Below are 27,221 nucleotides of genomic sequence, written 5' to 3' on the forward strand. Positions count from 1 at the left end.
AATTTTCTGGTCATCCCTAATGATGCAACACTATCAAAGAAATTTGTATGCCTAAAAAACCAGGGCTGATGTAAGCTTACGTCAGCAAGCACTAATCAGAGTTCAGGAAGACTTTGTGGGTCTAGGTGCTGCCACGTCAACCCAAGACAGAAAGAATACAACTATCATCAACTTAGCAAATTTAGGTTTTGTCTATGAGTGACTAAGGACCACACACCTGTCCAAGCCCTAGATAATTTGAGGATATTTCCTAAGTTATCAGCCAATGGGAGGCAAGGAAGGATTTGCACGGCACCTACCCACTTGTAGATTTGTAATCATTACCTTGAATTCGGCTACTATAAATAGGGACTCCTCCTCTCATTTTCGGGATCCTGAACCCTCATTTTGATTTTGATTATATTCTTTATTTTTAAAGCAAAGATAACCTACGAGAAAGAGACTAACCTGATATTCTCTCTAAATACTCAATTATTGTACCTCTGCTCGTTGTTCACTATATGCGACCTCTTGTAAACTCTCATATATAAAAGGAACAATGGACGTAGGAATAGTTTTAAGCATTTGAACCACTTTAAAAATCATTTCTCATTTACTATTCAGTCTTTGCATTCAATTATATTGATTAGCTCTTGAATCAATCATATCATGTGTAATTTCTAAGAATAACTTAGCACTTTGCACGTGCTAGTCGTTGGTGTCAAAATCACGCATCAACAAAATTTCCACATTTTATTGATTGATGGTGATTAAGGTAATGCGAAATGAGAATGCATTTAAACCAATAAATAATTAGAATTATAAACTATGCATTCCATTTTTGGAAAATTAGGCTCATGAAACTATACTACACTCATGAATGAAGGATCTCATTGACTTTAGGTCTCCCTGAAGTTTCCGGGCAACTGTCAATTCATCCCCTTGTTAAACAAGCTTCATTCCATCCCTTTGCTAAGGAAATAATGAAAATGAAGTCTGAAATCAACAAGATTCCGATAGATACTAAGAATTTGAAACTTCAAAGCACTTACTTGGTCAAAACAAGTCTCTTTCTCTTTGTATCTTTACAATTTTTTTCTTACAATTTATCTCTCTACATAGTGATAGAAAATAAGAGCTATAAACAGGTTATAGAGGGTGTCTGTGAATAGAGTTTATATACATTTTGGGTTCTTTGGTTCCAAAAGTTGAGATCAGTTTCTTGAGTGTTGCCAAAACAAAGGTATGTTTTATTTATACGTATGTTATAAATATGTTTATAAGAGTATGCGTCTACTATCCATTATTTATGCTGATGATCCTATATTTTGTGGTCTTTTTCTATTTTCTATTTTTTTTCTTTGAGATAAGTAACTACATATTCCTGAGTTCAATCATTAAAACTTCTGCCTTTTATAATGATCATTTATGCACATAAAGTTGATAAATCCTTTTCTTTCAGTTATTTAGATATGCAAATCAAGAAGACATGATTGGTTATATTATATAAATATTTAGATTGTTTCAGGACCTTGCTGTAAAAATGGGGAGAGGAAAAACAGAGATCAAGAGGATTGAAAACACAAGGAATAGTCAAGTATCCTTCTGCAAGAGGAGAAATGGCTTAAAGAAGAAAGCCAATGAACTTTCTATACTTTATGAAGCCGAAGTGGCCCTCATCGTCTTCTGTAGTCGTGGTCGCCTCTTTGAGTACTCAAACAGCAAGTAATGTTCTCTTTTAATCTATTGATGATCAAAATTTTCACACATCTCAAGTTTTGGTGTCAAATAACTGAGTTCACACTGAAATCATATTTTTCCTTATATATTGAAGAAATTATTTCTGAATTTGACTTTTGTATGATCAAGAGTTGTTGCGGGTGACCTTGAGTTCTATACGTTAAAATTGACATTGCACTTGTCTTGAGCTAAGAGAAAGTCAACAAAGAAGGGCGAATTTTTTTTCTTTGCTTTGACTACTATCTAGGGCCCTTTGATGTTTAAGATTTCTTTGTAAAACCCTTTTTACATAGAAATTACAGTTTCCTTAATTACTACGTTAAACCAAACATTGCATGTTGGGAAGATAATTTTTTTTTTTTTTTTTGTCTGACTTTATGATTTTAGAAGAAAATTAATCACTTCATATTTAACTTCAGTTAATAAATTTTTGATTAGTTACAGGGTTATCGCATTAAATATCTTGAATCATCTAAATAAGCATTTTGTCTTTCTTAAAGAGATTCATAAATATTTTTTCAATTTTTATATGATAACCAATGAGGGAAGAGGAAGTTAGCCGGGTAAATTTCGAGCGTGACCACCCCTATTAGTGATTCAGATGGATCAAACTCAGAATCTCTTGAATAATACACCTAAAAGTCTTAATTGACCATTGACTACTCAGTGGTGGTTATTCTTTATTATCATTTCATTGTTTCTATTGAATGAGTGCAGCATAAGTTCAACCATAGAGAGGTATAAGAAGGAGTCCCCTTTATTAGAAAATTTAAGTAGGAGTATATTTTTTTTAAAGGCTAAAACGAATTTCTGATAATAGTGTGACTCCCGACCTAGATAAAGTCTTCGCTACTTTTGTTTTTTTTACTATGACCATTTCATTAATTAGCAATTGAAGTATATGATTTTGTTCTCTTAGTTCATTAATTATCCCTTATGTTTTTTTCAGCAGTACGTAGCTAAGAATGTACTTAAATTTTGCATATGATATTAATAACTAAAATTTTGGGTTTAGAGATAAACAATACTTGGTATAAATTACTTCCATTCACAAAATTATGTAGTCATTTTCAAGCAATTATTGACGGACAAGGAATTTCGGTTAAGGGGCAACCATAAAAGCTTTTATAAATGAATTTTTTTTTTTTTTTTGGTAAACATTGACGATATAATTAATTTTTTTGGCAAACCTCGATTGTGTGAAGAAATTTATAAGCACAAGTTAAGAAGATTACAATTAACGAAAAGTTCTTCGTAAAAGTTATAATTTTTCAAATTACGTGCCCCCTTACCTATAACATGGGCCTGTCTCTGTTTTCAAGGGTTACGTAGATCGGTTACCTTGTTTTTCAATACTATAAAATTTAACTTAATGATAACAATTTTTGTTCTTCTGTTTTATGTTGTCGATGAATACAGTATTATCAAGAGGAATCAGCTAAACTGCGACAACAAATTCAAATGTTAGAGACCTCCAACAGGTTGGATTTATTCTTAATGATGTACTAAAGACGGTCCAAAAGAAATTAAACATGAATTTCAATTTTAACATTGGAAAGTGTTTTTATATGTTATTAATTGTTTTCCTAGCCAATTAATGATGATAAACTTCAATCTGAGTAAATACATGGAGTTTTTCTCAAACTAAAAGATTCAAATATGTAAATTTTTTTTTTAATTTCTAAGCACTAGTTCAAATGGGAAATCTTGCTTAGATTAATTGATATATTGCAATATTTGCGTTGTAGGCACCTATTGGGTGATTCCTTGAGTACTTTAACAGCTAAGGAGCTAGAAGAACTGAACAAGAAGCTTAAAGGAAGCCTTAAAAGAATCAGGTCAAAGAAGGTAACCTTTTTTTTTTTAAAGGAAATCTGAGGGGAAATTGTTGAATCATTAAAAGCAAATATGAGATTTTCAATCTCATCTAAGACATAACCATTGCCTTAATCTTATCTCCTATACTTATATATAGTGATTTAATTTGTTGCTTCTTTTTTCTCGTTTTTGCGACAGCATGAAATGTTGCAAGCTGAAATTGAGCAGTTCTATAGAAGGGTATGTATTACCAGATGCCTTCTATTTTTCTTTCCTATTAACCATATTTCTTATCAGTATCATCAATTCCTAACACTTTACAACCTTCACGTCTCATAATGCATGCAAAAATGACCATTTTACCCTTTTATTGATAAAATCCTTTTAAGGGTAGAATTACATACCTTATATCATCGGAACACTTACGCAGGGGTTTACAATCCTCCCCTCCTTATAAGAATTTCGTCCTCGAAATTTAATTGAAGAGATCTGGATACGTTTCTTTCATGTTTTGCTCGACCTCCCATGTTGCTTTTTCAACATTATGATTCCTCCACAATACTTTAACAAGTGGTACATTCTTGTTTCAGAGTTCCTTAATTTTTCTATCCAAAATTTGAACTGGATATTCTTCGTAAATTAGGTCATCTTTTAGTTCCACTTCTTCTGCTTGAAGTATGTGAGAAGGATCATGAATATACTTTCGCAACAAGGAAACATGGAACACATTATGTATCTGGTCCATACTGACTGGTAATGCAAGTCTATACGCCATCTTGCCAACTTTCTCTAACACTTCAAATGGACCGATGTATCTAGAAGCAAGCTTTCCTTTCCTTCCAAATCTCATCACTTTCTTATACGGAGAGATTTTCACAAACACTTTGTCTCCTTCTTGGAACTCTATATCTTTTCTTTTCGGGTCTGCATAGCTCTTCTGTCTGTCTTGGGACTGCTTCATTCTCTCTCGGATTAACTTTACATCTTCTATCATTTTTTGTGTCATTTTTGGACCAAGAGCTTGAGCTAATGCATTCTTTTCTCCTATTTCGTCCCAATGTAACGAAGATCTACATTTCCTTCCATACAAGGCTTCATATGGTGCCATTTTAATGGTTGCTTGATAACTATTGTTATAAGCGAATTCAACTAGAGGGAGAATGTCACACCAATTCACTTGTGATCCATACAGCAAGCCCATAACATATCCTCCAATATTTGATTCGTTCTTTCTATCTGTCTTTCCGTCTGAGGATGATAGGCTATGCTGAAATTAAGCCTAGTACCCAATGCCTTCTGTATGCTACTCCAGAATACTGATATACATTTTACGTCCCTGTCTGAGACAATAGTACTAGGTACTCCATGTAATCTTACTATTTCTTTAACATATAATCGGCCCAACTGATCAGAGGAGATCTTGTCTGTAACTGGAATGAAATAAGCAGATTTAGTCAATCTATCTACAATCACTCAAATGGTATTATAACCCTTTTGCACTCTAGGAAGACCTAAAATGAAATCCATAGAAATATCTTCCCATTTCCACGGAGGAATACTAAAGGGTTGCAATAGTCCTGAGGGGCGCTGATGTTCTGCTTTAACCTGTTGCACACCAAGCATCTAGTAGCATACTCAGTTACATCTTTCTTTAACCCTGGCCACCAATAACTCTTCCTTAAATCCTGATACATCTTTACACTTCCTAGATGAGCAGTATAAAAAGTACTATGTGCTTCCTCTAAAATCTTCTTTCTCAATTCAATATCTTGAGGAACATACACTTTATCTCTAAATTTCAGGATTCCATTCACCCATTTGAATTCTAATTCTCTGCCATCTTTCAATTGCTACTCAATTCCATTACTAAACCCATCATCTGCTTGTTTTTCTCTAATTTCCTCCAATAACTTAGACCGAACTTCAATTTTGGACAATTTCCCAATCTCCAACTCTATCCCCTCCTTCATTATCTCTTGTTGCAGGTGCTTTTGAAAAGTTAGCTGAGCTAAGGAGACTTTCCTGTTGAGGGCATCTGCAACTACATTAGCTTTCCCTGGCTGATACCTAATATCACATTCATAGTCCTTCACCAGCTCAAGCCATCTTCTTTGTCTCATATTCATTCTTTCTGGGTGAAAAAGTATTTTAGACTTTTGTGATCTATGTAAATATTACATTTCACCCTAAAGAGATAATATCTCCAGATCTTCAAAGCAAAAACTATAGCTACTAATTCGAGGTCATGAGTGGGATACCTCTTTTCATAGTCTTTCAGCTGATGAGAGGCATAAGCAATCACCCTGCCTTTTTGCATCAATACCGCCCCCAAACCATTATGAGAAGCATCAGTATAAATATCATAATCTACTCCATCCTTAAGAAGAGTTAAAACAAGAGCAGTAGTTAATCTTCTTCTTAATTCTTGGAAACTCTTCTCACAGGTTTCAGTCCATCTGAACGGGCTTCCTTTTTTGTCAGAGCTGTGAGTGGAGAAGCTAATTTAGCAAAGCCTTCCACAAATTTCCTATAATACCTTGCTAACCCAAGAAAACTTCTAACTTCTTTTACAGTCTTTGGTCTTGGCCATTCAATTACTACTTCAATCTTACTAGGGTCCACTGAAATACCCTTTTGTGAAACAACATGTCCCAAGAATGCTACTTGATCCAACCAAAACTCACATTTGGAGAACTTAGCATATAACTTTTTCTCCCTTAATATTTGTAACACAAATCTCAAATGCTCTTCATGATCTTCCTTTCTTTTGGAATAGACTAGGATGTCATCTATAAAAATTACCAGAAATTTATCCAGACAATCATGGAAAATCCTATTCATTAAATCCATGAACACCACTGGTGCATTAGTCAATCCAAATGGCATCACTATAAGTTCATAATGCCCGTACCTGGTTTGGAATGCAGTTTTGGAATATCCTTGTCAGCGACCCTCACTTGATGGTAGCCTGATCGAAGATCAATCTTGGAAAACATCAAAGCTCCCTTTAACTGATCAAACAAGTCATCAATTCTTGGCAATGGATACTTGTTTTTCACTGTCATCTTATTGAGCTCCCTGTAATCAATACACATTCTCATCAAACCATCTTTTTTCTTGATAAATAAAATAGGAGCTCCCCATGGAGAATGACTGGGTCGAATGAATCCTTTATCCAACAACTTCTGAAGCTGCTTCTTTAACTCTTGTAACTCTGCTGAAGCCATTCTATACGGGGCTTTAGATATTGGTGCTATACTAGGAGCTAACTCTATACAAAACTCCACTTCCCTTTTTGGAGGAAGTCCTAAGAAATCTTCTGGAGATACATCTTTGAATTCTCGTACTATGGGTACATCCCGAACACTAAAGTCAGGAAACTTTTCTTTATTCACAACATTAGCTATGTACCTTGTACAACCCTTCCTTATCATTTTCATTGCCTTCACTGAACTTATCATCAGGCTGTGTAGATAACCTTCCCCAAAGGTGAATTTGTCTCCAGCATTTAAATTAAACCTGGCCTTCTTCTTTCGATAGTCTATCAATACTCCATATTTGCTCAGGAAGTCCATTCCCAAAATCATATCAAAATTAGGCATATCAAAAACAGTCAAATCAACATTCAACTCATGCCTATCAATCACTATAGTTTCCCCCATTAACAACTTATTAACAACATAATTCTCCCTTTTAGGCATCTCAATTTTAACAGCATGTTCCACTTTACAAGGCTCTAAACCTAATCTTTTTATAATACCATATAAGATAAAAGAATGGGTAGCCCCAGAATCAATCAGTACATATAAAGAGGTAGAGTGGAACTGTAACTGACCAATAACTACAGATGGATTGGCTTCAGCTTCTTTCTGAGCCACTGAGTAAACTCTGGTAGTCGAACCTTCAACAGTCTGAAGGGAAGTAGCTTGAGTAACTTTACAATCCTTCGCCATATGTCCCGGTTGTTTACATTTGAAACACACATTGGTCCCCAATAGACAATCCCCTTTATGCTGCCTCCCACATTTTTGACAGTAGGGAAGATTATTCTTTCTCTGTTGTTGCTGTGGAGTCCTCTTATTCTTGCCGCCCTTCTTTTGAAATCTTTGTTGAAACTTTCTTTTACCTTTGTCCTCCGAAGCTTGAGCGGAATTCACGACTTCAACTTTTTGAACTATTGTCTGGCCCGAACTAGAACTACTAATCACCAACTTGGGGTTCTCCATCCACTTCTCCTTATTCATATAAATCTCTACTCTCAATGCTTGTTCCAGGGCCTCACTATAAGTTTGGGGAGGCTGACCACCTGCTATAACAATCTGGGCAACTTTTGGGTGCAACCCATTAACAAATCTCTCTAACCGGCACTGTTGAGTACTCACCATAGTAGGAGCAAAACGGGCTAGGGAGTTGAACATTGTAGCATACTCTCTAACAGTCATATTACCCTGCTTCAATTCTGTGAACTCTTGAGTCTTTACGGATAACATGTCCGCCAACCGGTATTCTACTTCAAATAGCCTTTTGAATTCATTCCAAGAAAGGGCACTGGTCACATGTGTATGCTCTATTAGCTTCCACCATACCCGGGCATCTCCTCTCAACAAATAAGAAGCATGGCAAACTTTTTCCTGGTCACTCATGGGAAACAAGGCCATTGCCCATTCGACAGCCTCCAACCACTCCTCTGTCACCGTCAGATCATTTGAACCATTAAACTCCGAAGGTTGGTGCTTTTGAGAAAGATTATAGATTGGTTCCACTTGACCAGAAGGTGTAGCACCCATCGGCATAACTGGTCTAGTTACTGGAGGTGGAACTGGTATTTGGAGTTGAGGCTAAACTACTAGAACTGAGAGATTTGCGTTCACCTGGTTATTTATACTTTCCAGGGTAACCCTCCTAAAGGCCTCACTAATGGCTGCCTGAATCATCCTGTTGATTGCAGCCTTATCCAAAATAGAAGCATTTTGAATAGAAGTATCTGGTCCTCTATTAGGGGGTGCATTGGCAGTCGATGCTATTAGCTCACTAGTGCTTGCTTCATTAACATTCTCCTCGCCCCTCCTATTAACCTTTCGTGAACACCTTGTAGCCATACCCTTTACTCACACAAATTTCAATCAACATTAGCTAATTCTATTCACTAAGCAAGTAAAGAAAATACTTACAGCAATCAGCTGGAGAGAGTATCTTGGGGATGCATGAGGAATGATACTTCCATTACTTACAAACACCATTTGATGTAGAGAGTATCTTGGGGATGCATGAGGAATGATACTTCCATTACTTACAAACACCATTTCCAACATCAATTAAATATTAAATAACCATAACAATTAAATCAAAACATCATTTAGAACACCCAAAATCGTGCTCTGATACCAGCAGTAAAACCTCTCCCTAGCCGGGTATTTCCTAAGTATCCCTTGGCCGTTGAGAACCTAGAAAAGACACGCTTAAGAAATGAGTTTGTTTTAAAACCTATTCTTTTGTCTATTTTGTCTTTGTGTGTGTGATTTGTTTTTTTTTTTTTTTTTTTTTTAAAGCATGATATTAAACATCCCAATCCCATATCCATAAAATGATTCAAGAAATTAGCTTACAGAGTTATTATCATAAGTATATAATATCATTTAACCTTTTTCATTCATTGACAAGGAAATGGTCATACTACGTTTATTAAAAAATATTTACTTCAACATCATAAACCAAAAACCATTTGATTTTATTTTACAAAAAAATTCAAACATAGCAAAAGCATTCCTTCATTTGCATGTCATTTCCCAGTAGCCTCTCCCAGCTTCAAGCTTTAATTCTTACCTACAAAAAAATTTAAAAAAATTTCGTGGGGTGAGCGCTAATTGTCAGTAGGGAATATGGCCTTTCAATAAACTATTAAGGTTCATTATCAAGCATATTACTCAGGACCTTACCTTTACCTACCTACAAGACATAACCTTATTCATTGACATTATCAAGTTCATAAAACATATATATGCTTTGGACTTTCCTCTAAACATAAGTCATAACATAACCATACATAATCTAACATAGAACATATGACTTATGTAATATTCATGAACAGGCATGCCTATTTCTTTTGTCTTTGTACTTGATGTTTTCATTGTCTTTATTATCGATCGGATTCATTTGAACCATTACCTTGTTCTTGGTCGCACCTCAAAGGACTCATGGTTTCCACAAGAATTCCATTATCTGATCTTGGTTTATACCTCAAAGACTCAGGATTCACCTTAACATTCATAATTTTTTTCATAAGTCAACTAAATAAGCTATATGCATTACCATTATGAATGCAAACAGACGGATAACATCTCCATGCTCAATCATACTATGCATTCATTTAACATGTACCCTTGGCCAATGCACAACTCATCAATCAATTTAGCAAAAATCCATGACATGAATATTCTCCTACTAATCCTTAACTTAATTCATTCAATTTTCATACAACACAAGGAATTTCAATAGTAAGATTATTTAGGGGTTTATTAGAATTATAAAAAAAATGGGAATTCTATTAGGAGGTGGATGCATATAGTTCGTCACTTTTCAAGCAATTTTCCCCTCATCTTCCAATTCGAATTGATTTTTGATTAAAACATAAAAGTTTTAGGTCTATTTCTCAATGTTTTAACACTTAAGAATCAGTCAAACGACTTTTATAACTTTGTTATGACCGATTCAGTGAAGCATGACAGATAAGTCTTAAAAGCAAATCCGAATTCTATTCTTTTAACCATGTCACCTTCATTTGCACATTATATATTTGCCATCATTCTAAATATAAAAGGCCATAAAAACCTCCCTTTTTACAGAACCAAAAGTGCCAAAACATCGTCCAACTACAAATCTCTAATTGCATAATCATCCTCCATATGCAACATACACCAATCAACACACCATAAACAATCTATAACCAAAACATAGCATCACACTCAATTAACATAAATAAATGTAAGTTTCATCAACCCTAGGTGTAACAAGTGTAGTCATAAGGGAAATTTTTTTTTTCCTTACTTAGTATTCAAATCACAAAGAACTCCTCCTTAGCTCCAAGGTTCACCCTTTCTACCTACACACATAACCACTTATGAATTTTGTTTTAACTAAAAATCAGAACAACTAGGGTTTTGAAACTCACCTTAAACCCTGAAATTGAAGTTCTTTAAGTGTGGATGGTGATTTCCTTTGAAACCCAACTTGAATCTATGAAAATTTTGAGAGAGAGAGAGCTTGAATTTAAGCTTTAATGGAGGAGAACGAGACTTAAAGAGAGAGTTTGTGTTCTAAGAGTGTTGGCCGACTTAACCAAGGAAAATCTTATAAATATTCATTTTTTTAATTCCCAAGGGATTGACCTCAAAAGTTAGAGATATGGGTCATTTGGTATAAATTTTGCATATAAGGCATTTGTTCATTTCCACTACAACATAATTATTACACTCCTTATTGCATTTGACTTCTCTTTCTACTTGGTGACCAATTGAATCCATAAGAAATAACTAATTTACCCATATACACTTTTATGGATACTTGATTCCTATAAATTATTGTGAAAAGACCATTGTACCCCTTGGGAACTATTTATGCCGTTGAACCCTATAACCTCTTTCATGACCTTTAACCATATTTGTTATCAGTATCATCAATTCCTAACACTTTACAACCTTCCCACAGCTCATAATTGTTAGAGTCATGAAAGTGACTCTATTTTGGTGATAAAAATACCCCATGTGTGATTAAATTGAAGTATATTGAGATAATTAAAGAATTTATGAATTTATTCACGAAAATCGCTTCCTAATATTTTTCTTATGAATTTAACGTGTTTGGAATGATTTTGGAAAGTATATGAGTTGATATTAGGTTGTGCTTTATGGATTAAGAGTGTTTTTGTCTCATTTATGCTATTTAGGAGGTAAAATGTCATGTTTTAAGGGGCTGATTTTGTCACTTTTCAATTGTGTAGGGACCAAATTGATATTTTGCAATTTGTTCTATAAAACAAAAATGCAGTTTGCGTGAACAAGGGGCTGTTCATCTATAACGTTTTTCGACGACCCTTCGTCTTCCATTTCTGGCGACCTCCGGTGACTCTTCGACTTCCTCGTGCACAGATCGTCGTCATCCCATCGTCCCGGACCACCACGGCGAATCATCACACAGCCGCGATGATTCGTCTTCCACCACCGCGACGTTTCATCTTCCTGGCTAGTTTTGGCCATTTTTCGACGACGTTCTAGCTCCCCAAGGGTCGATCTCCCTTCCCCACAGCCGGATCTACATTTCCCTAGCTTCAGTCGCCGCGAAAACCGTTGAAATCCGCGATTTTGCCGCCGCGCCTGTTCATCTTCCAGGCCGGATCCTGCTCATTTCCGACAACTTCTCACCTCCCCAAGACCTGATCTAAACTCCCCATCACCAGAGCTTTCCATTGGTACCTTCGGATCCCATTTCCGCCACCGTTTTCTGGAAGACCTGTCGAAAAATTAACGTTTTCCGACGAAGTGTGGCTGTTCGTATTTCGGGCTGTCCGTTGGTCGTTTTTGCCCCTTCTTCGCATCATATCGCTGTCGATTACCTCCTCTCCGCCATGGTCAGCTTTGTTTCCACCGTTTCGGCCTCCGTCATCACCACCATGAGCGGCTAAGCTCCCGGTTGTCTGTTACGGCATAGGCGAGATCGGGATTGACTCCACGACTCTCCTCATCAGCTCTCGACTAGTTGGATGAGCCCGATTATAGGACATTTGGTAGTATTTTGCTTCAGATTATATTTGTTTTCGTTTCATGATTGATTTCGATACTTTAATATGATTTGAGCATAACTTGTGATGAATATTGTTGTCCATTATGATTTAATGTTTTCATAGAACTTGCTGAATGATAAACGTTGGTTTGGAATAATTAAATGATAAATATTGCTTTTCATTACTTTGCATCGATTGTAATTGAGTTGTGTTCGGATTTAATTTAATTTCTACTATTGTTGCGTTTATTGTGAAGTTGGTTGATTGGATATTACATGTTGACAAATTGTATTTGTTAATCGCATACCAACTAGTGGTATTGCCTTGTAGCGTTTATCGACGTTCAATGATAGTCTTTAACTAATCGAACTTGAGTGATCGGATGAGACAGGATAGATTATACCTAGAGTGTCGGGAAGCCATTTCATTGATTTACCTTGCCTTGTAGGTTTAGGGGATCGTAAAGGGTGGAGGAGAATTGTGTAAGTCGATCTTGTGTCGAACCAAAACCGTAACGGCAACATTTTTATTATAAAGTCTTTATTTGTTTTAATTTCACTATTTCATTATTTGCATTTAGTCTATTTAGTTTCATCAATCATTTTGCCAATTTCATTTCCGCTACTTAAAATACATTAGGTTGTTAGTCTTGCTCCCTGTGGATTCGATCCTACTTATCGCTAACCATGGTATTTAGGTTTTATTTTTAGACCATGACGATTGGTCTAACAATAATGCATGCAAAAATGACCATTTTACCCTTTAATTGATAAAATCCTTTTAAGGGTAGAATTACATACCTTATAGCATCGGAATGCTTACGCGGGGGTTTATAGCCGCTCACGACCAAAATACTTTATCAATAAAAGAGGTATTGTTCATAATCTTCCTTTTTTTGTCATTAACATTTTTTTACTTGTTTAGCACACTTGTTACTCATCACTTCAAAAATCGTGAACTATGGGATGACATTTAAGAACTCGGAGTCAAGAGTACGAAAAAAGGCAACTTATCTCAATAAGCCACGCCGAAATCCAACTCTTTAAGGGTGAAATATCCCAAATCGACGAAGTTAAACTTGAAAAAAAAAATTCAAGAAAAACACGTTAAAGGAAATCGACCTTAAGCCAGCGACCAAAACTTGCAACGGACAATGGATCCGAAGTTAGAATTTTTTTGTTGCATAAGATTTCCTTGTATACATTCAAAAAAGCTCTTCAACAAGCGAGCTACACATAACTTGGAGCAAATTTGGTTTTTTTATGACAAGTCCAATTAGGACGACTAAAATGACTTCGCAAGATTATAATGAAATCTTGACAAAGATATACTGAAATATCTTCTTTTTATTAAGGAAAGTGCTATTATATTCTACAAAAAAGAAAAAAAATGATCATTTAGGCAGTTGGAGGAGCAGGGGGATCATCCTCAACTGGTCCAAGGAGCTCATCGTCAACTAGAAGAGATGGTTCCTTGACAGAAGAAAGGTTAGCGGCCTCTTCAAGGTTGGAAGCCTCGCTTGGAGGAAGATCGGCAACTCTCGTAGGAAGTGTAGTTAGGGGAGCCAGATCCTTGACCTCTTGCTTGAGCCTGATCTCCTCTTGACCTTCCTCGACCTCTTTCTCGTCTCTACCATCATCCTCGAAGTCATCTGAGTAGACATAAGCCATTCCCTGAGCTTCGACTTGCATCCTCACGGCCTCTCTTTGATAAGCTCACGGAAGGAAAAAGAAGTCGATCGAGGGATGGGCTTCCCACAGCTTTTGTACAAGGAAGACCAAAGTCTGCCAAGCCCAAATAGTGATGGCCTCGTTCAACTCCTCAATTTGAAGTCTGAGTTGCCCGACCTCAGTTCTGGCCTTCTGTCGACCTTCTGCCTCTTGGGCAAGGTCGAGCGAGGATAGTTTGAACTTGGCCCGCTAGTCTAAGGCAGCCTTCCAAGCTAAGGAAAGCTCGAAATTCAGTTTGTTATTGGCACCTCATTGCTGTGCCAAATTCTTTCCAGCCTCAGTTGCCTCGACTTCAGCCTTAGCTCGCGCGGCCTTGCTCACTTTGAGCTTGTCAAGGAACTCCCTTTCCTTGACCCCGAAGGTCTCTAGTTCTCCCCTGAGTCGCTCGAGCTTAACCTGTCTGGCTTCCTTCTCTTTCTCTGCAACCTCAACACTGGCCAAAGCATCATTTTTCATCGTCTTCGCTAGTTTCCAGCCTTTATGAATTCTCTCCAAGGTGGCATAGCACTCATCATACAAAAGTCTACTAGCCGTGGCAGCCTGAAAAAGATAAGATGAAAGTCAGCAAAAAGTAAGGATAACATGCAAATAAAAGAAAAGAAGGGCAAACTACTGATACCTTCACCGCGTAGCTGCACACCAAGCCTAACATCTCAGTAGGGGCTATATCCGTTATGGCCGCAAATGTTCACGGGGTAATGCCATCCCTGGCCACCGCGGCCCCAACGCTGATGTGATCGGGGAGTTGGTTAATCAGCTCATCGACTGTAGCTTGAGCTACTTTGTTCGTCTCTTTGTTTCCCACCAAGATGAGCCACACTTATTCCCCCTAATAGCCCCAACCTCGCCTGTAGGAGCGAACTTCTTCTTGGCCAAATCCTTGGCCACTAATTTACTTAGGCTGCTAGCTTGCATGGTGATCCCCTTGCCCAAGCCAGTCTATTGCTTAGCCACTTTTTGTTTACTCAAGCCCCCTAGAGGCTCGGTCGTTCTCTTCTTACTCAAGCTGTCATGTTGCTCAGGTGCTTTTTGTTTCCTCGAGCCTCCAGTAAGCTCGGGTGTTTTCTTTATCGACCCCTTTTGGAGCTTGAGGGCACTTAGCCCACTGACTGCCTTCAAGGCAATTGTAGGCTTCTTCGCGCTTAGGTCTTCCCTAAGCTCGCCAATAGCGTGTTTCCTATTGGCAGTGTCAGCAGGCTACTTCGTTGCCAAAGTAGCCAATGTTTTCTTGGTAGTCGCCAAAGCTGTCGCCTTCTTCTTAAGGCCTTTCGATTTCTTGGCTCATATTTCTGCAAAAAAGGAAAGCAAACGGTGAGTGACCTATCCGTGCGAGAAAAATAAGCCATAGCAAACGATAACTTAACCTTTTTCAAGAATGGTGAGAAACTTGGCGTCATCCCGATAGAAGTCATATTCCCTCAAATGAGGAAACATAAGGATCTTGTTAACATTATGCTGATTGTCGGGAAGGTCGCTGAAACGCTAGAGCTTTTGCAAGCTCGCGGCAAGGAGATAGTTCTGCTCGATGTTAACTGCAAAACAAAACAACTTAGTTAGCTAGAACACAAAGCTCAAAAGCAACCCTTGCGTACACGGGAAATCGAAGTCTTACATACTTCCAAAGCAAAAACGCCAGTCTCCCAAGCTTCGTAGAAGAGGAATTGGGAGTCCCAATGTGGGACCTTTTTCGGGACATTGACAAACCCGTTGAAACATACCTTCCTTACCTTGGAAAGGTAGTACATCTGGTCTTACCTTTTTTTGAGCCTATACAGATGGACGAACTTCTCGACAGATGGCTCGCCCTATTCGACCATCATATACACAATGAACAAACCCATGATTATGACATATGAGTTCGTAGACAACTGGAGAGGAACAATGTCGAACCGCTTTAGAACGTTGTCGATAAAATAATGAAGGGGAATGGATACCCCGCATCTTAGGAGGGTCTCAGAGATCGCCACCCGTCCAGATGGGGGATTCTTCTGAGAATAGTCCCTCAGAACCATCAAATTAAGCTGAGGCACATAAACCACTCTTATGCGCTCTAGATCCTCGACGGTAATCAAGGATTGTGGTTCCCTTCGCAACTTATGAGCTGGAGATCACTTACGGTGAGCCAACTACACCGAGGCATGATCAGACGAGCCTACATGTAAACCCCGCATTATTATTCCAATGCCCTAAGGTATGAAATTTACCTTTTCAAGTAATTTTTCTTTTTGAATGGAAGGGTAAAATGGTCAATTTACATGTATTTTGAGATGTGGCCATTATAAAGTGTAAAGGGTGATGTCATTGAAGAGATATGAGGGTAGAATGGTCATAAAGTTGACTGATAAGGTTAAATGGCATAAACGGTAACCAAGGGTATAATGGTCTTTTCATACAAAACCATATGATTAAGTGCCCATAAAAGTGCACCAAGGGTAAATTAGTCATTCACCTAATGGGATTGCTATTGCAGTTAGGTTTTAGCCAAGAAAGACACTAAGCCTAGACTAATTCGATGGATTTTGTTGTTGCAAGAGGTTGATCTAGAAATCAAAGATAAAAAGGGTAGTGATAATATGGTCGCCGACCACTTTCTAGACTCTTTACCAGTTGTCCCTGTCAATGTTTGAATGAATCTTTTCGGATGAGCAACTGTTTGCGATATCCCAATCCAAAGCACCTTGGTATGCATATAGTCAATTACTTGCCGTAGGACAATTACCATTAGGGTGGACCAAAATCAGAAAGATCATTTCTTTGCAACCATCAAGCATTATTTTTGGGAAGACCCGACCTTTCTGGGTGTGTGCAGACCAGATAGTTAGGAGATGTGTTCCCGACCACGAGTTTAGTAGTGTACTTGCATTTTGTCATTCTTATGCTTTTGGGGTCATTATAGTGGCAAGAGGACCGTTTAAAGGTCCTCCAGTGTGGTTTCTATGGCCCTCTCTCTTTCGTGATGCATCTTTTATGTCGTGCTTTACTTCATGTCAAAAAGTAGGGAATATTGGTAGACGAGATAGATGCCCTGAATTATTTTGATGTGAAGTGTTATGTGTGGGGTATTGATTTCATGGGTCCATTTCCCTCTTTGGCTTTGAATATATCTTGCTTGCAGTTGATTATGTGTCTAAATGGGTAGAAGCCATTGCCACTAGGACCAATGATCATAAGGTGGTGTCAACTTTGTTCAATCGCACATCTTAGCCATTTCGTCATCCGCGCGCCATCATCAGTGATGGTGGCTCACATTTCACCAATACACTTTGGCTCACTATTGAAAAAGTACTCAATCCCCATCGAGTTGCCACACCTTATCACCCTCAAACTAGTGGACAAGTGAAGTGCTAATAGGGAAAATAGACTATCTTAGAGAAAATGGTACGGCCCGATCGTAGGATTGGTCAATGCGTCTGAATGATGACTTTGGGCTATCGAACCGCATATTGTACCCCTATTGGCATGTCCCTATCGGTTAGTTTTTGGAAAGCATGCCATTACGATAGAACTTGAACATAGAGCATATTGGGCCACAAGGAAATTCAATTTTGATATGACCACGGCCGTGACCATAGGAAACTCCAACTTTCGGAGTTAGATGAGCTAAGACAGAAGTTATGAGAACCTCGCATCTCTAAAGAGAAAACTAAAGTTTTCACGATAAACACATTGTTAGGAAGTCATTCCCTCCTAATCAAAAAGTGTGGCTCTTAACTCTAAGCTTCCTCTTTCTAGGGAAGCTTCGTCCGATGGGATGCCCTTTTATGTTCTTAATGTTTTCCCTCATGGAGCTGTGAAATCCGAAACCCAAAAGGGACAAGTTTTAAAGTGAAGGCCAAAGACTTAAACCTTATGTCGATGGCATTATTGATGGAGAGTGATTAGGAGTTCTTTATTAGAACACATAGCCATGTCAGTGCACTGAGTCTGGCGAAGAACTTTAAACTTAGCGCTTGTGGAGGCAACCACCTTTGTAAATATGTTTTTATTGCTTTTATGTTTTTGGTTTTTGCTTCATGAATTGTCATGTTTGAAAACTATTAACCAGTCCAAGGCTACGCTTATGCATGCTCCACAAATCTGTTGATGACAGCCCCACCATTGTTCCTCAGGTTGTATCTCTCCACCTTAATGCTGTATTGTTAGATTTCTTGTTTCTCAAATTATGGAGGATTTTAATGTTATTGATCATATTGCATTTGAGATCATTTGATGCTAAGTTGGGAGGATTTGTAGTTGTGGGTCATTGAGGACAATGACATTTAAGTTGGGAGTGTTGATTTGATGTTATATTTTTGTGAAGTGTGTTGTGATGCTTTGTGGAGATGTGATAGCTTTGTGAATGTGTTGATGAGACTTTTGTGGAGATTGTGATATTTTTGTGAAGTGTTGTGATGATGCTTTGTGGAGATTGCTTAAATTTTTGTGCATGATGATGTTTTTTGTTGAATCTTATTCTGTAAGTCAAAGTGGTTAAAGTGAACTAAGTGAGTTATTTTTAAAAAATTTCATGAATTATGCATAATTACCATTTTAGAAGCAATTAAAGTAGTTGAAAGGTTTTGTGAGTTTTTGAAATTTTTTTGTGCAACATGGTTTTAACATTGAACTATTGGTCTGTTTTGTGCTAGGTTTGTCCATATTGTGGTTAGACACTGTTTGTGTAAATGTCATGTGTTTTAGTGTTTATGCAAGTCTCCCACATACTTTACATGCACATGGAGCAAATTTTCATTTATTATCTTGTGTGTGTTAAAAGTGCTTAAATGTTGCTAGTTGACTCGGAGTGAGTACGCCCGAGGGGTGTCTACACCTAATCCCTAAAGCTATCTAGCTTGGGAGTGGTTGGCAAAGCTTGTTACAGGGTCCCTAGAAAGCTTAATAAGTCATATAAATCATGAGCTTTATAGAAAATAAAGAAATAAAGTTGACTTGTAGCCTAGTTGGTTCGGGTGAGTAAGTTCGAGGAATATTCTACACTTAGCCTATAGCCATCTGGTTTGGGAGTCATTGACCTAAAGCCCTTACACGGACTTAGAAAGCTTAAGAAGTTAAGACAAGAAAAAAAAAAAAAAAAAAAGGGTGATGAATGAAAAAGAAATTATATGTCAAATCTTGTGTGAAATGAGCATTATGTTGCGTGTACATAAGTTGGGGGTTTTGCATGACATTTTAAATTGTGATATGAATATGAAATGTGGTTTGAGAAGCTTGAATGGAGATAGCAAATCTTGACAGAAACTTTAGTTCTTTATTTAGGATTGTGTTATTTACTGTTATGTTCATTCTTCACTTTACCTTTTGATGAATGTTGGTGTTGATGAATATGGTTGTGTATAGTTTTGTGAGAATGTTGAAGAGTTTCTTAACTTTACTCAAGGACGAGCAAAGAGTAAGTTGGGGAGTGTGTAGAGTCATGAAAGGACTCTATTTTGGTGATAAAAATACCCCAAGTGTGATTAAATTGAAGTATATTAAGATATTAAGAATTTATGAATTTATTCACGAAAATCGCTTCCTAATATTTTCTTAGAATTTAACGTGTTTGGAATGATTTTGGAAAGTATATGAGTTGATATTAGGTTGTGGTTTATGGATAAGGTGATTTTGTCTCATTTATGCTATTTAGGGGGTAAAATGTCATGTTTTAAGGGGTTGATTTTGTCACTTTATTATAAAGGGACCAACTGATATTTTGCAATTGTTCTATAAAACAAAAATGCAGTTCGCGTGAACAGGGGGCTGTTCCATAAGTTTTGGTGACCTTTCGTCTCCCATTTCCGGTGACTCTGACGACTCTTCGGTCCGTGCACAGATCGTTGTCATCCCATTGTCCGACCACCACCGCGAATCCTCACCACAGCGTGACGATCGTCTTCCACCACCGGACATTTCATCTTCTCGGTAGTTTGGCCGTTTCCGGCGGACGTTCCAGCTCCCCAAGGGTCGATTCCCCTCCCGCAGATCTACATTCCCTAGCTTCAGCCGCCGTGAAAACCGCAGAATCCGCGATTTTGCTGTCGGCCTCTTCATCTTCCAGGCCAGATCCTGCCATTTCGCGACTTCTCACCTCCCCAGGACCTGATTGAACTCCCCATCACCAGAGCTTTCCATCGGTACTTTGGATCCTATTTCCACCACCGTTTTCTGGAAGACCGCCGAAAAATTAACGTTTTCTGGTGAAGTGGGCTGTTGTATTCCAGGCTGTCCGTTGGTCTTTTCGCCTTCTTCGCATCATATCGCTATCGGTTACCTCACTCTGCCATGGTCAGCTCCGTTTCCACGTTTCGACCTCTGTCATCACCACCATGAGCGGCTAAGCTCCCGTGTCTGTTACGCATAGGCGAGATCGGGATTGACTCCACGACTCTCTCATCAGCTCTCGATAGTGGATGAGCCGATATAGGACATTGTAGTAGTTTTGCTTCAGATTATATTTGTTTTCGTTTCATGATTGATTCGATACTTTAATATGATTTGAGCATAACTTGTGATGAATATGTTGTCATTATGATTTAATGTTTCATAGAACTTGCTGAATGATAACGTTGGTTTGGAATAATTAAATGATAAATATTGCTTTTCATTACTTTGCATCGATTGTAATTGAGTTGTGTTCGGATTTAATTTATTTTACTATTGTTGCGTTTATTGTGAAGTTGGTTGATTGGATATTACATGTTGACAAATTGTATTTGTTAATCGCTACCAACTAGTGGTATTGCCTTGTAGCGTTTATCGGTTCAATGATAGTCTTAAATAATCGAACTGAGTGATCGGAGGAGAAAGGATAGATTATACCTAGAGTGTCGGGAAGCCATTTCATTGATTACCTTGCCTTGTAGGTTAGGGGATCGTAAAGGGTGGAGGAGAATTGTGAAGTCGATCTTGTGTCGAACCAAAACCGTAACGGCAACATTTTTATTATAAAGTCTTTATTTGTTTTATTCACTATTCATTTTGCATTAGTCTATTTAGTTTCATTAATCCATTGCCAATTTCATTTCGCTACTTAAAATACATTAGGTTGTTAGTCTTGCTCCCTGTGGATTCGATCCTACTTTCGCTAACCATGGTATTTAGGTTTTTATTTTAGAACATGACTTGGTCTAACAATAATGCATGCAAAATGACCATTTTACCCTTTAATTGATAAATCCTTTTAAGGGTAGAATATACATACCTTATAGCATCGGAATGCTTACGCGGGGGTTTATAGCCGCTCACGACCAAAATACTTTATCAATAAAAGAGGTATTGTTCATAATCTTCCTTTTTTTGTCATTAACATTTTTTTACTTGTTAGCACATTGTTACTCATCACTTCAAAAATCGTGAACTATGGGATGACATTTAAGAACTCGGAGTCAAGAGTACGAAAAAAGGCAACTATCTCAATAACCACGCCGAAATCCAACTCTTAAGGGTGAAATATCCCAAATCGACGAAGTTAAACTTGAAAAAAAAATTCAAGAAAAACACGTTAAAGGAAATCGACCTTAAGCCAGCGACCAAAACTTGCAACGGACAATGGATCCGAAGTTAGAATTTTTTTGTTGCATAAGATTTCCTTGTATACATTCAAAAAAGCTCTTAACAAAGCGAGCTACACATAACTTGGAGCAAATTTGGTTTTTTATGACAAGTCCAATTAGGACGACTAAAATGACTTCGCAAGATTATAATGAAATCTTGACAAAGATATACTGAAATATCTTCTTTTTATTAAGGAAAGTGCTATTATATTCTACAAAAAGAAAAAAAATGATCATTTAGGCAGTTGGAGGAGCAGGGGGATCACTCTCAACTGGTCCAAGGAGCTCATCGTCAACTAGAAGAGATGGTTCCTTGACAGAAGAAAGGTTAGCGGCCTCTTCAAGGTTGAAGCCTCGCTGGAGGAAGATCGGCAACTCTCGTAGGAGTGTAGTTAGGGGAGCCAGATCCTTGACCTCTTGCTGAGCCTGATCTCCTCTTGACCTTCCTCGACCTCTTTCTCGTCTCTACCATCATCCTCGAGTCATCTGAGTAGACATAAGCCATTCCCTGAGGCTTCGACTTGCATCCTCAAAGAGGGAAGTAAAAGTCCAGGGTAGAGAAGAGCAAAGTCTAGGTAGAGACCAAGCCAAAGAGAGTGAGAGTTAGCCTCTTGTAGAGTTAAGTGTTCAGAGACGGGGTAAGGAAAAAGTTGGGGAGAATGAACCATCCCTTGCATCGTACATACCGAGAGCACCCTTTCCTCAGTGCTTAGAGCCCCCAAATGTTCCCACTACTAGGAAAAGCACTAGGATGGATGAAATGATTGAGTTGTTTAAGCAGGTGCAGATTAACATTCCACTCTTAGATGCCATTAAGCAAGTACCTGCTTATGCCAAATTCCTCAAAGACTTGTGCACGCAAAAGAGGAAAATGAAATCTCACATACCTAAGACTGTACATTTACCAGAAAATGTAAGTGCGGTTGTCTCAAACCACATTCCTTCGAAGTTAAAGGATCCTGGAGCTCCTATTATTTCTTGTGTGATAGGTAATGTCACGATTGATAGAGCACTCTTAGACTTAGGGGCGAGCGTGAACTTATTACCCACTTCCGTGTATGAACAATTTAACTTAAGTGAGCTCAAGTCGACTGAAGTCAACTACAGTTAGCTGACCGATTGGTCAAAATTCCTAGGGGCCTAATTGAGGATGTGTTAGTTAAGGTTGAGGAACTATATTTTCCGATGGATTTTCTTGTCTTAGACATGGAGTATACGAGCAGTGGAAGTATGCCACCGATTATTTTAAGGAGACCTTTTCTAGCAACAGCAAATGCTTGCAGTAACTGTAGATCTAGAGAGATGGAAGTGTCTTTTGGGAATAGGAAATTGAGACTTAATGTGTTTAATGCTGGGTTAGGATCAATGCGTGAGGACGATAACGAGTGTTTCATGGTTAATGCTATTGATAGTCTAGTGGAGGCTCACGCCCTACAGATGTTATGTGATGATGCAATTTACACTCTTATGAATCCATTTGTTAAGGAGATATCTAGCTTGAGTGTCGTGTCTGAGATTCAGGAGGTTAGTGCGTATATAGCTAGGTCGCCCACTCTAGAGCGTCGACCTTGGAACATCAAGTATGAAACCTTACCACCTTTGTCTAAGACGACACAACCGAGGTCAATTAAGTCTCCACCAGTCTTAGAGTTGAAAGCCTTGCCTGATACTCTAAAGTATGTTTTCCTAGGACCCAACAAGACCTTACCCGTGATCATTGCCGCCAACTTAGATAGTGAGCAAGAGGAGAGATTAGTGGCGGTCTTGATAGCACATAAGGAAGCAATCGGTTGGTCGGTAGCCGATTTGCGAGGGATTAGCCCTTCTTTGTGCATGCATCGCATATTTTGTGAGGAGAATGCTAAACCGGTGCATGAAGCTCAAAGAAGGTTAAACCCGAACATGAAGGAGGTAGTGAAGAAAGAGGTGATCAAATGGCTTGATGCGGGTATCATTTACCCTATATCCGACAGCCAATGGGTGAGTCCAACCCATGTTGTACCTAAGAAGAGTGGCCTCACTGTTGTTGAAAATGAAAAAGGTGAGCGAATTCCTACCCGTACTCCCACAGGATGGAGAGTTTGCATTGACTATAGGAAGCTCAACCTAGCCACTAGGAAAGATCATTTCCCGCTCCCATTTATTGACCAAATCCTAGAAAAACTCGCAGGGCAAGCTTTCTATTGTTTTCTGGATGGCTATTCCGGATATAACCAAGTACCAGTTGCCCCCGAAGACCAGGAAAAGACCACGTTTACATGTCCTTTTGGCACGTTTGCCTTTCGTCGCATGCCCTTCGGGTTGTGCAATGCACCGGCAACGTTTCAAAGGTGCATGTTATCGATATTTTCTGACATGGTGGGTCAATTCCTTGAAGTCTTCATGGATGATTTTTCTGTGTTTGGTACATCTTTTGATGATTGTCTCGAAAAACTTGAGTTGGTGTTAAAACGTTGCAAAGAGACAAATCTTGTTCTTAGTTGGGAAAAGAGCCATTTCATGGTTCAAGAGGGAATTGTCTTAGGTCATGTAGTTTCCAAGGAGGGGATATCAGTGGATAAGGCAAAGGTAGAGTTGATTTCTCAACTACCCCCGCCTTCGTCGGTCAAACAAATTAGATCTTTCCTAGGCCATGCAGGATTTTATAGGCGTTTCATCCAGAATTTTAGCAAGATCTCCAAGCCTTTGTGTGATTTGCTTGCTAAAGATGTGCCATTTGTTTTTGATGACTCTTGTATGATTGCCTTTACCATTTTGAAGGAAGCGTTGACCACAGCACCCATTATGCAACCTCCTGATTGGAACCTACCTTTTGAAGTGATGTGTGACGCGTCGGACTATGCCATTGGTGCAGTCCTTGGCCAACGGGGGAATAAAAAGCCCGTTGTGATCTACTATGCAAGCAAGACCCTCTCCGATGCTCAATGTAATTACACCACCACGGAGAAAGAGTTGCTTGCGGTAGTGTTTTCCCTTGATAAGTTCCGGTCTTATCTTCTTGGGTCTAGGATAGTTGTCTTTACAGACCACGTTGCAGTTAGGTATTTGTTAGCCAAGAAAGACACTAAGCCTAGACTAATTCGATGGATTTTGTTGTTGCAAGAGTTTGATCTAGAAATCAAAGATAAAAAGGGTAGTGATAATGTGGTCGCCGACCACTTGTCTAGACTCTTTACAGAGTTTGTCCCTGGTCAATGTTTGAATGAATCTTTCCCGGATGAGCAATTGTTTGCGATATCCCAATCCAAAGCACCTTGGTATGCCCATATAGTCAATTACTTGGCCGTAGGACAATTACCATTAGGGTGGACCAAAACTCAGAAAGATCATTTCTTTGCAACCATCAAGCATTATTTTTGGGAAGACCCGGACCTTTTCAGGGTGTGTGCAGACCAGATAGTTAGGAGATGTGTTCCCGACCATGAGTTTAGTAGTGTACTTGCATTTTGTCATTCTTATGCTTGTGGTGGTCATTATAGTGGCAAGAGGACCGCTTTAAAGGTCCTCCAGTGTGGTTTCTATTGGCCCTCTCTTTTTCGTGATGCATTCTTTTATTGTCGTGCTTGTACTTCATGTCAAAAAGTAGGGAATATTGGTAGACGAGATATGATGCCCCTGAATCCTATTTTGATTGTGGAAGTGTTTGATGTGTGGGGTATTGATTTCATGGGTCCATTTCCCTCATCTTTTGGCTTTGAATATATCTTGCTTGCAGTTGATTATGTGTCTAAATGGGTAGAAGCCATTGCCACTAGGACCAATGATCATAAGGTGGTCGTTAACTTTGTTCAATCGCACATCTTTAGCCATTTCAGTCATCCGCGCGCCATCATCAGTGATGGTGGCTCACATTTCACCAATAAACACTTTGGCTCACTATTGAAAAAGTACTCAATCGCCCATCGAGTTGCCACACCTTATCACCCTCAAACTAGTGGACAAGTGGAACGTGCTAATAGGGAAATTAAGACTATCTTAGAGAAAATGGTACGGCCCGATCGTAAGGATTGGTCAATGCGTCTGAATGATGCACTTTGGGTCTATCGAACCGCATATTGTACCCCTATTGGCATGTCCCCGTATCGGTTAGTTTTTGGAAAAGCATGCCATTTACCTATAGAACTTGAACATAGAGCATATTGGGCCACAAGGAAATTCAATTTTGATATGACCACGGCCGGTGACCATAGGAAACTCTAACTTTCGGAGTTAGATGAGCTAAGACATTATGCTTATGAGAATTCTCGCATCTCTAAAGAGAAAACTAAAGCTTTTCACGATAAACACATTGTTAGGAAGTCATTCCCTCCTAATCAAAAAGTGTGGCTCTTTAACTCTAAGCTTCACCTCTTTCTAGGGAAGCTTCGATCGCGATGGGATGGCCCTTTTATTGTTCTTAATGTTTTCCCTCATGGAGCTGTTGAAATCCGAAACCCAAAAAGGGGACAAGTTTTTAAAGTGAATGGCCAAAGACTTAAACCTTATGTCGATGGCATTATTGATGGAGAGGTGATTGAGGAGTGTCTTTATTAGAACCACATTAGCCATGTCAGTGCACTGAGTCTGGCTGAAGACTTTAAACTTAGCGCTTGTGAGAGGCAACCCACCTTTGTAAATATGTTTTTATTGCTTTTATGTTTTTGTTGTTTTTGTCTTCATAGAATTGTCATGTTTGAAAACTCATTAACCAGTCCAAGGCTACGCTTATGCATGCTCCACAAATTCTGTTGATGACAGCCCCACCATTGTTCCTCAGGTTGTATCTCTCCACCTTACATGCTATTATTGTTAGATTTCTTGTTTCTCAAATTTTTTGGATTATTTTAATGTTATTGATCATATTGCCATTTGAGATCATTTGATGCTAAGTTGGGGAGGATATTTGTAGTTGTGGGTCATTGAGGACAATGACATTTTANTGCTAATAGGGAAATTAAGACTATCTTAGAGAAAATGGTACGGCCCGATCGTAAGGATTGGTCAATGCGTCTGAATGATGCACTTTGGGCCTATCGAACCGTATATCGTACCCCTATTGGCATGTCCCCTTATCGGTTAGTTTTTGGGAAAGCATGCCATTTACCTGTAGAACTTGAACATAGAGCATATTAGGCCACAAGGAAATTCAATTTTGATATGACCACGGCCGGTGACCATAGGAAACTCCAACTTTCGGAGTTAGATGAGCTAAGACACGACGCTTACGAGAACTCTCGCATCTCTAAAGAGAAAACTAAAGCTTTTCACGATAAACACATTGTTAGGAAGTCATTCTCTCCTAATAAAAAAGTGTGGCTCTTTAACTCTAAGCTTTGCCTCTTTCCGGGGAAGCTTCGGTCACGGTGGGATGGCCCTTTTATTGTTCTTAATGTTTTCCCTCACGGAGCTGTTGAAATCCGAAACCCAAAAACAGGACTAGTTTTTAAGGTGAATGGCCAAAGACTTAAACCTTATGTCGATGGCATTATTGATGGAAAGGTGACTGACGAGTGTTCTTTATTAGAACGACATTAGCCATGTCAGTGCACTGAGTTTGGCTAAAGACTTTAAACTTAGCGCTTGTGGGAGGCAACCCACCTTTGTAAATATGTTTTTATTGCTTTTATGTTTATGTTGTTTTTGTCTCCGCAGGATTGTCATGTTTGA

At 38.5% G+C, this 27,221-nt stretch overlaps 3 protein-coding genes across 3 annotated transcripts; 2 read left to right on the forward strand and 1 right to left on the reverse strand.

Annotated features, from left to right (window-relative positions):
• Nucleotides 1–1,522: 1,522 nt before the first annotated feature.
• LOC116119348 (agamous-like MADS-box protein AGL11) lies at nt 1,523–4,016 on the forward strand. The gene is made up of 7 exons (XM_031405287.1): nt 1,523–1,704; nt 2,437–2,457; nt 2,516–2,576; nt 3,139–3,200; nt 3,468–3,567; nt 3,736–3,777; nt 3,927–4,016. The coding sequence occupies exons 1-7, from the start codon at nt 1,523–1,525 to the stop codon at nt 4,014–4,016; spliced, it is 558 nt and encodes a 185-aa protein (XP_031261147.1).
• A 2,920-nt stretch (nt 4,017–6,936) lies between these two features.
• On the reverse strand, nt 6,937–8,324 carry LOC116119363. The gene is made up of 2 exons (XM_031405304.1): nt 7,057–8,324; nt 6,937–7,015 (listed from the first exon to the last, which is right to left on the reverse strand). Exons 1-2 carry the CDS (start codon nt 8,322–8,324, stop codon nt 6,937–6,939), a joined length of 1,347 nt encoding a protein of 448 aa, XP_031261164.1.
• Nucleotides 8,325–26,711: 18,387 nt separating this feature from the next.
• Nucleotides 26,712–27,221, forward strand: LOC116119381. The gene is made up of 2 exons (XM_031405326.1): nt 26,712–27,053; nt 27,207–27,221. Exons 1-2 carry the CDS (start codon nt 26,712–26,714, stop codon nt 27,219–27,221), a joined length of 357 nt encoding a protein of 118 aa, XP_031261186.1.

This window comes from Pistacia vera, unplaced genomic scaffold (assembly GCF_008641045.1).
Source record: "Pistacia vera cultivar Batoury unplaced genomic scaffold, PisVer_v2 Contig125, whole genome shotgun sequence".
Lineage (NCBI taxonomy): Eukaryota > Viridiplantae > Streptophyta > Magnoliopsida > Sapindales > Anacardiaceae > Pistacia > Pistacia vera.